Below are 13,213 nucleotides of genomic sequence, written 5' to 3'. Positions count from 1 at the left end.
CCTTGTCCTCTAACTTCATTGCCTACCACTCTCTCCCCTGTGGGTTCCTCCCTCCAGCCACACCGGCCTCCTTGCTAATTCCTTGAACGTACGAAGTAAGTGTCTGTCCCAAGATCTTTGCACCTGCTTTTCTGTCTTCTGGAATGCCCTTCCTCAGCTATCTCCATGAATTTGTTGCTTCCCTTTTCCTCTCCCTGTATAAAATGTTAATTCCACTACCTATCTCCTTTACCCTGCTTTATTTTTCTTTGTATCACTTTTGACCATGGATAACTTTAAAGGCTTAAAGTAGAAAATTAGTAGCAAGCCACCGCCCCCCTTGAAATAGAAATGAGAGAGATATGTCAGAGGGGAGAGAGGCTTTACCTAGATGGGGTCTGGGGAGGAAGCAGGGGGCCAGGGCTGAGGGTTATTGGCAGAGGAGCCTACCTTCCTTTGAAGCACCAGCAGGTGGCACTGTCTCCTTGGGCTGGGAAGGCATCAGTCTCTGGTAGAGAAGGGGGCAAAGTTCTGTCGAGGGTAATCTCACAGATAGGTTGGGTGTGTGTGGGGGGGGGGGGTTCTCGGGAGTCCAGCGTAGTCGGGCTGCGGAACCTCTGGTGCCTCCGGGTGGTGGCCTACGGTGCTGCAGCAGAAGGCGTGAGAGGCGGAGGGTGGGCAGCGCAGCTGAGCTCACCGCCGCCGCGGGCGCATCCATCCCTCCAGGGCCTATAATTTGGGTTCCCCGGGCCTGGCCGCCCCTATCAGCGGCTCAGCAATAGATGAGTCACCCGGGACCCTGGGCCAAGGCAAACACGGGGTGGGGGGAGGAGGGGGAGGAAGAGGAGGAGGCTTTCGAGACTGTACTCAGCTTTAGCCGACGCCTCAGTTGCTCGATCCCCCAATCTCCCTTTTCTTTGACCCCCGCCCTATAGGGCCCCAGTGTCCTTCTCAGATTGCTCTCGGTGCGTCCATCCCCATGATGGGAAGGCAGCCCCCTACCCTTCCCATTGAGGGGAAGGGGGATCAGTTTGCTCCCATTTCCCTCCCTGAAGCGATGACAGTCCCTCACTTTCCCCCTGCTGTCATGGCCCCAACCCTTGTCAAGGTCCCTCTGGTTCCCGCCCCTCTCCTTTCCTGGAGCTGGCCGCGTGCTTGGGGTATTAGGCAATGGGTGTGTACCCGCAGCCCTCTCCAGGCCCCGCCTGCCACACCACCCTCCAGCCGCCTGCGGGTCAGTGCTCAGGCCAGCCGGTCGGGCCAAGGGCACTGGGGGCCAGCTCAGGCCACCCAGTCTGCCTGCCTGTGGCCTCATGTCCCAGAGCTGGGCTTCTGCAGGGAGAGGGAACAGGAGTATGGGTCCTTGGACTTGGGATAGGCCAGCTTGGGGAGCCCTGGGGTCACTAAGAAGTTGGAATCTGTGGCAGTAGTTCTGACCCTGGCCCTTCCTTGGCACCTGGCTATACGGCAGCCCAACAAGGGTAGAATAAGAAGGAACAGTCTGAAACTGGAGACACATGGAGAAATACGAGCGTCCAAGAGGTCCCCCTGTGGGAGAAGAGGGGCATAGGAGACCTCGTCCCCCCTTCCAGGGCCCTAGGTAAACTTCCAGGCTGACAACCAGGGAGAAGGACAAGGACACTGGTGAGGATCACCGAATCCAGGTGTAAGGACAAAAGCTACTGAGTCAGGGTGCAGATTCTGGTGGCCTCAAAAGCCATACACGGTTTGGTTCTTGGCCCCTAAACAGGAAGGAGGGGCAAGAGCTCTAGGGCTCCTTCTCCTATACTCCCCTCTCCCCCCAAGGTAGGACAGCAGAGGGGAGCAAGCAACCCTCCGTGGTCACAGCTGTCCAGTGTCAGGACCATGGCGCTTTCACCTCCCTAGCCTGCTTGAGGCCTGGCACAGGAAGGTGATTAATACATTTCCTACCAGATGAAAGTCATTAATCTCCCTCAGACAGCTTCGCCCCCTAGACAGCAATGCCCCCTGCAGCACGGGGCAGGACCTGCAGCCACACAGACTGGAGGCTGGCTGCCCAGCAGAGCTACATGGCCAGTGCCAAGGAAGCGATGACTGGGGCTGTGGGTTTCAGCCCCGTGGCCCTGCTTCCCCGGGGGGCCTGTCTCTGAGTCAACGTGCCAGCCTTGGGCGCGCAGGGCCAGCGGTGCCTTGGGCTGCGGTCTGGCAGGGGCGGGGGGCGGCTGGGAAGCCTGGGGCCCCTCTCTGGCAAAAATAGCCCACAGTGGTTAGAGCTGGGAGGGTGAGTCAGGCAGGAGCGCAGCAGCGCCTAACCCCTTCGCTGCCACTGGGGCTCCCTAAGGTGGTTTGCCTCCGTATCTGCAACCCAGGATCAGGCTCTTTCCCTGGCTGTCCTTGGGCCGGGCTCAGCTCGGGATACCGAGGCCCTCCTCCTTCCACGTGAAGCAAGTCTGAGAGTCTGGAGCAGGAATATGGGCCACGCGGAGTGCAGACCCGGGATCCTAGGAAGGGCAGGAGACCTCTGCCGGCAAGGATGCCTGTAAGCTAAGGGGAAGCATTGGGGCAGGCTGAAGATCTCTGGAGTTACCCAAGCCGCTGCTAAAGCCAAACTCTGAGGCCAGAGCTGACCCCTCCCAAGGGGCAGGCGTAGGGCTCGGAGGTGGGTGGAAGCCAAGCCACCCAGAAGGGAGCTGCTCCTGCCGGCTCCGATTGCCCTGCACTGTGCTCTCTCTGAGGGCTCTACCCAAGACTGTCCAGCGACAGAAGCTCGATCTCAGCTCCATCTTCATCTTCTCAAGGGCACCTTGCAGCCATCCAACTATCAGTGGGAAACTGAGGCAAAGAGAAATGACCACTTGGGACCAGGGTCCTGGCTCCCTAGACTGGGTCACTGCACCCTTCTTGCAGCCTGGGCGGTCCCAGAGCAGGTGAGCGGAACTCTGGCCCACCTCCCCCTTCAGCGGGGCCAAGCCTGAACCCAGGCGTCGGGGGAGAGGGTGTGTGTGTGCGCTGGGAGGAGGGGGAGCGGCTGGGCTCCCCGGGTCATGGCGGGGGGTGCGAGGAGTGGGGTGGGGATGCCCCGGGCTCGGGGAGGGGCCGCAGCTCTGTCAGCCGCGGCAGAGCCGCCGGTGAGCTCGGCGCGAGTAGAGCCAGAGCCCCCAGTTCTTTGCTCGCCCGCCTGCTAGCTTTCTCGATCACTCCCTCCCTTCCTCCCTCCCTTCCTCCCGGCGGCCGCGGCGGCGCTGGGGAAGCGGCGAAGAGGAGTGGCCCTGCCCTGGAAGAATGCGGCTCTGCCGAGGGGGCAGAACCCGACGCAGTCTCCCCACGGTTTGAACAGCCCGAGCCCAGGCTACCCAACCGCGCCAGTGGCGGACTCTGCACGAGAGCAGCTGGAGGTAATCGGGACCGGGAGAGCAGGGAGGGCAGGGACTCGCACACGGGGACGAGACGGGCACAGTGGCAGTCAGACAGACAGACACGCATCCGCCCACGGGGGCACAGAGATGCGGAGAGAGCCAGGGATATCGCCAGAAATAAAGACACCGCAAATAAAGGAGTGGCCCCAGATTTGGAGAGCAATGAACGAGAGCAAAGGGGTGGGGACTGAGACTGGGGACCTGGTGGGGACCAGAGGGGCGATGCTAGGAGGAGGGGAACATGTAGTTAGGAAAGGTGGCAGATGAGGAAGAGGTCTCAGCTTGCGCCACGGTCCCTTTCAGGAGGGAACCAAAGTCCCCTCCCTGACTTTGCCGCACCTGGAGCCTCCCCTCGCTCCCTACTGGGGCCGAAGCGGGCAGAGTGGGATGGGGAGCCCATTTCTCCACCCTTTTCAGAGAAGTTGCTGGCCTTAGACGGCACCTGGAGGCGACAGCCCCCCACTCCCGCCCTGCCATCTGGGGGTGGTGGGGAACCCTCTCTCAGTCCTGCCCAGCAGCCCAGTGAGAGGGTGAAGCTGTGTTGGGCAGGGGAAGCCAGTCTTGGGGCCCTAGAAAAGGGAGCGGTGTGCAAGGTAGTGGAGAGCTGTTTGTGAGTCTATACCTCTGTTTGCACGTGAGTGTGTCTGTGTGCCAGGCATTGTGTCTGGCCAGATCGGCTCCAGAGCACTAGCGTAAGTCCCAGCTTCTAGGCGGGGACTCTTCCTCCAGGGCCCAGGTACTCTGGGAATCAAGGCGTGATCTTTATTGTTTTGTTTGAGGGGGGTGAGAACGGTCGGTGGGGTGGCACTGGTGAGTTAGGAGCCCGAAGTTGAGCATCCTTTGGTTGCCTAGGCGAGCCACCCTATTCCGGAGCCATCCTTAAGTTTCCCTGTCCCGCAGGCCCTGATCGATCTGCCCACCGGGGCCTTCGGGCCCGGGATTCGACATGCGGGAGGAGCCGCGGCCGCGGCCTCCGCCCTCGGGCCTCGCGGGTCTCCTGTTCCTGGCTTTGTGCAGTCGGTGAGCAGTTCCCCTGTCACCCAGCCCACGAGAGAAAGCCCTGGGCTAGAGGCGGGGCGGGAGGAGTCAGAGGGGGCGCGAGGCCTGGACCACTGACCCTCAAATGCCTTCTCGGTTCCCAGGGCCCTAAGCAATGAGATTCTGGGTCTGAAGCTGCCCGGCGAGCCGCCGCTGACGGCCAACACCGTATGCTTGACGCTGTCGGGCCTGAGCAAACGGCAGTTAGGCCTGTGCCTGCGCAGCCCCGACGTGACGGCGTCCGCGCTTCAGGGCCTGCACATCGCGGTCCACGAGTGTCAGCACCAGCTGCGTGACCAGCGCTGGAACTGCTCGGCGCTCGAGGGCGGCGGTCGCCTGCCGCACCACAGCGCCATCCTCAAGCGCGGTGAGCCTGGCGGGGCGGGTCTGTGCCGCCGCCGGGGCTGGGGGGCGGGGGGCAGGCCGAGGCGAGCGGAGGCGGGAAGGGACGAGTTCACGACTCCGGGAGGGGCCTCTCCGGGAATTCCCCCCGGAGCCGCGCGCGGAGTAGGGTCTGGCCACGCGTCTGGGGCCCCGTGCTTCTGACTTCCACCTGCGCACTGCCGGCAAGGCAGCTGGGTCCCTGCTCCCCTACCCTAGGCGCCCCCGCCCCTTTCCTGCCTCCGCCCAGCTGATCTGGGCTGCCCCTGTGAGCAAGAGATGCCCCCAGCCCTGGAAACTTCAAATGCCCCCCTTCTTCCCCTCCCCCAGTTTTCTGTCCCTCCCTCTCCATGGGACAAGCCCAGGCTGGTGTCCCCAGAGCCTCAGCGGGGGTGGGGTGACGCCCCCAACCGTTTAAGGGTTAAACCTACTCCCCTAATTACTGGGGTTCCCAGGAGCAGAAGGTGGGAACAAAGACCCTGATGGCTTTGAAGTCGGGGAGCATCCCCCTCCTCTGTGCTGTGAGGGCTCCAGGTGGCTCTCACCTGAGCAGGTGAGGAGCGGCTAGAGGGGCGGAGAACAGGTCACTGCGGGGCCTGGTCTGGGGGCCCTGGTCTGAGAGGCAGCCCTGTCTCTTGACAGGCCACGCTGGAGTTTACTCCCTAGAGGAGTAAACATCCATCTCAGGCTCAGCCCAAGGGTGGGGGCAATACTTTGGGGACCACAGGGTTAATAGGCAGCTACCATCTTCAGGGGAATTCCCAAGACTTGTGCAGACAGCTTCCCCCCTGGAGGGCTGGGGCTGGAGGATCGGGAGGCTGGGCCAGGAGCCCTGCGTCCCGGGGTGGGAGAGGCCTGGCCCCTAGAGAGGGGCTGTCTCTCATCCACTCAGGGCTCCAGAGAGCCCCTGCCTAGAAGGAAGTGAGGGACCCCCTCCATTTCCACAGGGCCTGGTGTAGGCGAAGGCTTTGATGCCTAAATGAGAAGCATGTCTATCTAAGCCTGGGAAAGGCTTGTCATCCTGAGCCTCTGTGACCCCCAAAACATAACAAAGAAGCCAACATTTTAAGAGGACCTTAGGGAGAATCACCCACACCTCTCTCCCTCTCCCAGTGTTTTATAGAGTAATAGCAGGTTAGGATAAACATAAAGGCTAGTCTTAATGGGCAAATATAAAACTAGAAGCTGGAAAGAGGAAGGACAGCTCCACAGCTCCCGTACTTTGGGGATGTTGGAGTGGTGGAGGGTAGGTTGGTTAAAAGACTGATTAAAATAACCTTGAATTACGCGCGCACACACACACACACACACACACACACACACACACACACACACACAATGAAAGGACTCTGCTCCCACCCCACCTGCAGGGCTGGGGAATTTCTAAGGCTTTCAGATGTAGAACTGAGTGAACACATCTTCAAAGACCTCAGGGACTCTCTCTTAGTCATCTCTCAACCCCAGGGGTCTTTCCCTTTAGGCTAGCTCTTTCATCCATACCTGAAAATCCCAGACTTACAGAGCAAGAATGGGCCTCAGGGATGATCTCAAACCATCCTCTCCCTTTAAAGATGAGGAAACTGAGGCTCTGTGCTCTCGGTTCCCTTACTTCCCGTGTGACTTGCTCCCAAATTACTCAGCTGGTAAAAGGCAGGACCAGGAGTCAGGAGTTTCTGGAATTGGAGTGTGGCTGTTTATTTCCTTTGGCCCCCTTACTCTCAGCTGCCTGTCAGACTTACCCCTACCATCATAACCTTTTCATCCTCAGGTTTCCGAGAGAGCGCTTTTTCCTTCTCCATGCTGGCTGCTGGGGTCATGCATGCGGTAGCCACGGCCTGCAGCCTGGGCAAGCTGGTGAGCTGCAGCTGCGGCTGGAAGGGCAGTGGCGAGCAGGATCGGCTGAGGGCCAAACTGCTGCAGCTGCAGGCACTGTCCCGGGGCAAGAGTTTTCCCCACTCCCTGCCCAGCCCGGGCCCCGGCTCAGGCCCCAGCCCTGGCCCCCAGGACACATGGGAATGGGGTGGCTGTAACCATGACATGGACTTTGGAGAGAAGTTCTCTCGGGATTTCTTGGATTCCAGGGAAGCTCCCCGGGACATCCAGGCACGAATGCGAATCCACAACAACAGGGTGGGGCGTCAGGTATGTGTGTGCAACTTGCCCTCCGTCTCCCGAGCTTTCGAGGCCCGGCTAGATCTTGGGAGGCACAGCATAGTAAGAGGATGTGGTGGGTGACTGTCACTCACCAGCTGGGTGGCCTCAGTTTTGCATCTGTAAAAAGAGTCTCATGATACCTACCTTACAGTGTCATTAAGACTGAGCTAGCACATAGAGCACCCAGAATAGTGCCTAGTCCTTGACAGGTGCTCATTACATGGTAGCTATTATTATAGCTGTCTTCCCTACAGAATTTAGGGGTGCGAGACTCCCTGGTTTAGCAGCGCTCACTCTGGAAAGAGCACTGGACTGGGAGTCAGGACAACTGGAGCTGAGTCCTGTTGCCAGCTAGTTATTGAAGATGGGCAAATTACACTCTGCTCTGGCTTCAGTTCTGCAACCATAACATGAGGGAGATGGGCTATTAGCCAGCCTCAAAGTGCCCTTTCTCGTCTGATATTTCCTTGTCATTCTTGCCTCTATTTGTCCGTCTGTGCCCTCTGTTCCCTCCCCTCTCCTGTGCCTTTGTGCTCTGTCCATTTGCTGCCCTCCCCTTTCACCTCTTCCCTGCTGATGCTCTAGGTGGTAACTGAAAACCTGAAGCGGAAATGCAAGTGTCATGGCACATCAGGCAGCTGCCAGTTCAAGACGTGCTGGAGGTCAGCCCCAGAGTTCCGGGTGGTAGGGGCGGCCTTGAGGGAGCGGCTGGGCCGGGCCATCTTCATTGATACTCACAACCGCAACTCTGGAGCCTTTCAACCCCGCCTTCGTCCCCGTCGCCTCTCAGGAGAACTGGTCTACTTTGAGAAGTCTCCTGACTTCTGTGAGCGAGACCCCACCATGGGCTCCCCAGGCACGCGGGGCCGGGCCTGCAACAAGACCAGCCGCCTGCTGGACGGCTGTGGCAGCCTGTGCTGTGGCCGCGGCCACAACGTGCTCCGGCAGACACGAGTTGAGCGCTGTCATTGCCGCTTCCACTGGTGCTGCTACGTGCTATGCGATGAGTGCAAGGTCACAGAATGGGTCAACGTGTGTAAGTGAGGGTCAGCCTCACTGAGGGGCTGGGGAAGGGGAGGGGCACCCTTGCAGCCTTTTGCTCTGATTTCTATCCAGGGTCAATCTTGGCCCCTGGAAGCTCAAAGTATCTACCTAGAAACAGCTTTGGGGGTGGTAGGGGTCAGGTGGAGTCTGTGATGTGTGGCCTTCTCCCCCACAGTAGGAGGGCCTTGAGGGGGAGCTGTCACCCTCTTCTGCTCCTCGAACATCCGAATGGACTAAGATGAGATGAACTGTATTGCCCCCCTCTACCCAACCTGGGGTCCCTTTAACTCTCATTCACACTCCTTTTGGCTGGGGAGTCCCTATAGTTTGACCACTCTTTCCTCTTGAGGGATAGCCCTAGGCATTGTGTGGGGCCATAAGACCTGTATCCAGGAGACCACTCTCTCCTATTTGCTTGTTCCCAAGCTCCTTTACTGCAGCCTGGGCCCCCTCTTAGCAAGTAATGGGAGATGGTTGTAGAGAGGTTTTTCTTAGGGAAGGGACAGAGCACAGGGCACTCAAAAACCCTGAAAGTTGTCTGTCTAGGCCCTTAGGGAAGCTGTCTCCCCAATTCAGATGTTAAAGGGAACCCTCCAAAGGAAGAATTTTACCTAAGATTCTCTGAGCCTCTTCTTCTTTCTTCAGCAGTGGGGGTGGGAATGGATAATTTATTGTACCGAGACTTGTTCTTGGTTCTTGTTTGTAACAAAAATAAATTAAGTTACTGGACCAGTGAATACAGATGGTGATATTTCTACCCACACTTGGGATCCCAGTCCTGGATTCTTTGCCGGGTGATTTCTCCTACCCTCCCACACTCAGTGACTTTTTGTATATCATGCCTGGTTCCACAAAGGATTTCAGATGGTCTGCAGGTGACCTGGCGACTTTTAGTGTGGAAAAACCTGGGCGGGGCGGGGGGACTTCTAGGTGTGAGGGACTAGAGATGTAAACATAGGCCCTATTTACGTTCTCTGTGCCTCAACTCCAAATTTTGCCTTGGTCACTGCCCTAAAACAGGGGTTGGCTTTTTTTTTCTTCCCCTGTAAAGGGCTTGATGGTAGATACATTAGGCTTTCGGACTTTGTCGAAACTACTCAACTCTGTCATAATTACTCAAAAGCAGCCATAGACCATACATAAACAAATGGGCATGGCTATGTCCAATAAAACTTAATTCACAGAAATGGACTGCGGGACCAGATTTGGTCCTCTGGCTGTGGTTTGTTTTGACCCCTACCCTACACACCATGAGGTCACCTCCTTTCTGGGGTTTTCAAGTCCTGAAGATGTCCCGACATTGAACCTGGACCCAAAAGGGCAGGTTCTTTTCTCTCTGGCTCCAAATCAAAGAACTTGGAGATAGATGCAAGACTAATGGGAAACATATATAAAGGATTCCTACGCTCAAAATTGGAGTTTTTTACTTTGGAAACCAGAAAAACCAGCATGCTCTCCCACTGAATTATTTGCCATGTAGTCTGTCTTTCCTTATTCAGAGCTCTTCTGCATTTAATCTCAATAAAACAATGCCTTTATCTTTTAGGAGATAACCATAACTAGAGAAAACAGAATTTCTTTTATTTCAATCCTGATTTCTTTCTATTCCTAGCCCAGTATCATTGAAAATAAACAATTAGGGCTTACCTGGTGGCGCAGTGGTTGAGAATCCGCCTGCCAATGCAGGGGACACGGGTTCGATCCCTGGTCCGGGAAGATCCCACGTGCCGCGGAGCAACTAAGCCCGTGTGCCACAGCTACTGAGCCTGCGCTATAGAGCCCGCGAGCCACAACTACTGAGGCTGTGTGCCACAACTACTGAAGCCTGTGCGCCTAGAGCCTGTGCTCCGCTCCACAACAAGAGAAGCCACCACGATGAGAAGCCCGCACACCACAACGAAGACCCAACGCTCCCCGCCGCAACTAGAGAAAGCCCGTGCACAGCAACGAAGACCCAACGTAGCCCAAAATTTAAAAAAAATATATATATACAATAAATAATTTATTAAAAAAAGAAAAGAAACAATTATTTTCAATTCAGAAAAGGAATCTGCATCACAAATTTAGAACTTTACAAATAACTGAATATTTATGGAGTTGCAAGATGCTGACTCTATCAGGTCATCTCCTTGGCTAGGGGATGTAGAAATAGTCCTTTTCGCTCCTCTAGGCAATAGCTCTATCTGCTACCCAAATTACCCTCAAAATCAGGTGAAATGACGGTAGCATCAGGGTAGCCAGAACCGCAAGGGGTGTTGGTTTAGGGCAGTAGTTTATGGCAAAACTTTATGTCCTGAATTTCTGCTTGTGCACTGAGAATTCTTGATTTGGAAATTTGATGGAGGTAGGCTTTAGGCACTGACTGAGCCTAACGTATATATGGGATAGTTGGGGAGAGAGGGATGCAGCTAGAATACACACAGGATATGAGAGAGAATAATGATAAGGAATATCCAGAATGGGAATTTCTCACACTCAGGAAGAGGGAGGAGAAGGTCCAATGAAATCACAGCAGGAGTATTTCAGTTTTCCCCCTATTTCCTTCCTCTGTGCTCTCTTTGGCTCCCTTTCTCTTTCTAGCATTCTCTCTTCTTTCCTCAGACACACTCTGTGGCAAACTTAAGCCCCAAACCACAACCTTGAGAAATTCCAAATAGATTTTGTCAGCAAGGCCAACACCCCCCTCCCCACCCCTGCTCCCAGGCACACGCTCTGGGCTCAGGCCCAGGCCTGGGGTCAGTGACGGGAGGGGGAGTGTGCAACCCACAGAGCGGGTGGCTAAAATTTCAGCTTTAGTTAGCGCCAATGGCAGCCAGAGGGAGGGAGAAAGACTGATGAACTGTAAGTCAGGCCTCTTGGCCTCCTTCAGCTCTGGACAGAGCTCTTCTTCCCTTAGCTTTTCAAGTGGCTGGGGAGCTGGGGAGTGGCACTGGCTGGCTTATTGCCAGCTGAGCAGCACCCCTCCTGTCTGTGCTCCTCTTTGCTCCATGGGAAGTGCCCAGTAATGCTGCAACAGACACTTTCCTCTCCAGACTCCAGACGGTGAAGGATAGAAGGGCTGGGAGATTCTCCAGTTCCATTCAACAGTTCTGACTCAAATATCATGGTACTTGCTGCTAACCATACTAGACTGTCACCATTTCCATCCTTCTGTCACACCTGGGCCCAACCTTGAGAGGATCTGAAGACTTCGGCAGGAACATCGACAGGTGTCACCTCCTGTCAGAGTCCCACAAGGCATGTTGGTATGGTTGAGGCACTAGCAAGGGCAGTTGCAAAGCATAATTTTGGTGATCAGTGTGTGGGCATAACCTGGTGGGGTGTGCCTAGAAAATTCTAGGAAAAGAGAAGAGTAATCATGTGGAGGTATCACAGGGCCCACTCTAGGAGTCGGTAATAACACTAGAGGAGTCTTCTGCCATTTAAAACAGAGAGCTTAGGAGGGCAAAGGCCCTTAATGGCAATAGCCCAGGATGGATACAACTCTCTTTGTTATAAACATGATCCTTGTTATCCATCTCACCCTTCACCACCTTTTCTTTTCTTTTATTGGAGTACAGTTGATTTACACTGTTGTGTTAGTTTCAAGTGTACAGCAAAGTGATTCAGTTATATGTATACATATATTCATTCTTTTTCAGATTCTTTTCTCATATAGGTTATCACAGAATATTGAGTAGAGTTCCCTGTGCTGTACATTAAGTCCTTATTGGTTACCTATCTTACATATAGTAGTGTGGGGACTTCCCTGGTGGTGCAGTTGTTAAGAATCCGCCTGCCAAGGCGGGGGACACAGGTTCGATCCCTGGTCCAGAAAGATCCCACGTGCCGCGGAGCAGCTAAGCCCATGCGCCACAACTACTGAGCCTGCGCTCTAGAGCCTGCGAGCCACAACTACCGAGCCCGTGTGCCACAACTACTGAAGCCCGCGCGCCTAGAGCTTGTGCTCTGCAACAAGAGAAGCCACCACAATGAGAAGCACGTGCACCGCAATGAAGAGTAGCCCCCGCTCGCCACAACTAGAGACAGCCCGCTTGCAGCAACGAAGACCCAACACAGCCAAAAATAAATAAATTTATTAAAAAAAAATATAGTATTGTCTGTATGTTAATCCCAAGCTCCTCATTTAACCCTCCTTCCCCTCTCCCCCGCCCCAGACATTTCCCCTTTGGTAACCATAAGTTTGTTTTCAATCATCCTTCACCATCCTTTTTCTGTTTTTAAATAATATCTTAATTTTATTGGAGTATAGTTGATTTACAATGTTGTATTAGTTTCAGGTGTACAGCAAAGTGATTCAGTTATACATATACATATATGCATTCTTTTTTGGATTCTTTTCTCATGTAGGTTATCACTCATCCTTCACCATCTTAAATTAAGGGCCTCTTGACTTCACATTCCAGAGTTGTGTTATTCTTCAGGTTAAAATAAGAGAGAAAACAAACTGGGGGTACTTCCCTGGCGGTCCAGTGGTTAAGACTTTGTCTTCCAATGCAGGGGGTGTGGGTTCCATCCCTGGTTGGGGAGCTAGGATCCCACATGCCTCCAGCCAAAAAACCAAAACAAAAAACAATGTTGTAACAAAGCAATATTGTAACAGAGTCAATACAAGACAATACTGTAACAAAGTCAATAAAGCAATATTGTAACAAAGTCAATAAAGACTTTAAAACAAAAAAACCCCAAACTGAAATAAGAGGAAGGGACTGGTGAATTCATACACCAAGGATTGATAGGGATACAGGGTAGACAGAATGTAGCTATCTACCAGTCTAGTTCTTCTTGGAAGGAGACAAGAAACAAGGTAAAAACAAAAACAAATTTAAAAAGCAACAATTTTGGCTCAAGCTTTAGGGAAGAGCCATGTGTTCCCTTGTACAGATGGTCCCAACTTACAATGGTTTGACTTACGATTTTTTTACTTTATGATGGTGCAAAAGTGATCTGCCTCGAGTAGAAACTATAAATTAATTTTGAACTTTGATCTTTTCCCAGGCTATTTGGTATGATGTCCTGTTGTGATGCTAGGCAGTGGCAGCTAGTTGCAGCTCCCAGTCAGCCACGCCATCACAAGGGTAAACAACTGATACACTTACAACCATTCTGTGCCCATACAAGCATTCTGTTTTCCACTTTAAGTACAGTATAGTATTCAATAGATTACATAAGATATTCAACACTTTATTATAAAATAGGCTTTGTGTTAGATTATTTTG

The 13,213-nt window shown here is 54.1% G+C and overlaps 1 protein-coding gene across 2 annotated transcripts; it reads left to right on the top strand.

The window, feature by feature from the left end:
* Nucleotides 1-2,221: 2,221 nt before the first annotated feature.
* Nucleotides 2,222-8,723, top strand: WNT10B (Wnt family member 10B). 2 transcript variants are annotated; one of them, XM_067696388.1, is made up of 7 exons: nt 2,222-2,500; nt 2,760-2,888; nt 3,213-3,356; nt 4,278-4,397; nt 4,520-4,782; nt 6,565-6,938; nt 7,536-8,723. In XM_067696388.1, the coding sequence occupies exons 4-7, from the start codon at nt 4,324-4,326 to the stop codon at nt 7,992-7,994; spliced, it is 1,170 nt and encodes a 389-aa protein (XP_067552489.1). In that variant the 5' UTR covers nt 2,222-2,500; nt 2,760-2,888; nt 3,213-3,356; nt 4,278-4,323; the 3' UTR covers nt 7,995-8,723. The 2 variants fall into 2 exon arrangements, with proteins under 2 accessions (XP_067552489.1, XP_067552488.1); XM_067696387.1 differs by lacking the exon at nt 2,222-2,500 and having other exon boundaries at nt 2,516-2,888; nt 3,299-3,356.
* Nucleotides 8,724-13,213: the final 4,490 nt, after the last annotated feature.

Source organism: Pseudorca crassidens, chromosome 11, assembly GCF_039906515.1.
Source record: "Pseudorca crassidens isolate mPseCra1 chromosome 11, mPseCra1.hap1, whole genome shotgun sequence".
NCBI classification, from domain to species: domain Eukaryota; kingdom Metazoa; phylum Chordata; class Mammalia; order Artiodactyla; family Delphinidae; genus Pseudorca; species Pseudorca crassidens.
This window is presented reverse-complemented; position numbering and strand designations above follow the sequence as displayed.

Coding starts and splice junctions, on each gene's coding strand:
- WNT10B (XM_067696388.1), top strand. CDS start 4,324: ATGCGGGAGGAGCCGCGGCCGCGGCCTCCGCCCTCGGGCCTCGCGGGT. Junction 4,783..6,564: donor CAGCGCCATCCTCAAGCGCG/GTGAGCCTGGCG, acceptor TTTCATCCTCAG/GTTTCCGAGAGAGCGCTTTT. Junction 6,939..7,535: donor ACAACAGGGTGGGGCGTCAG/GTATGTGTGTGC, acceptor CTGATGCTCTAG/GTGGTAACTGAAAACCTGAA.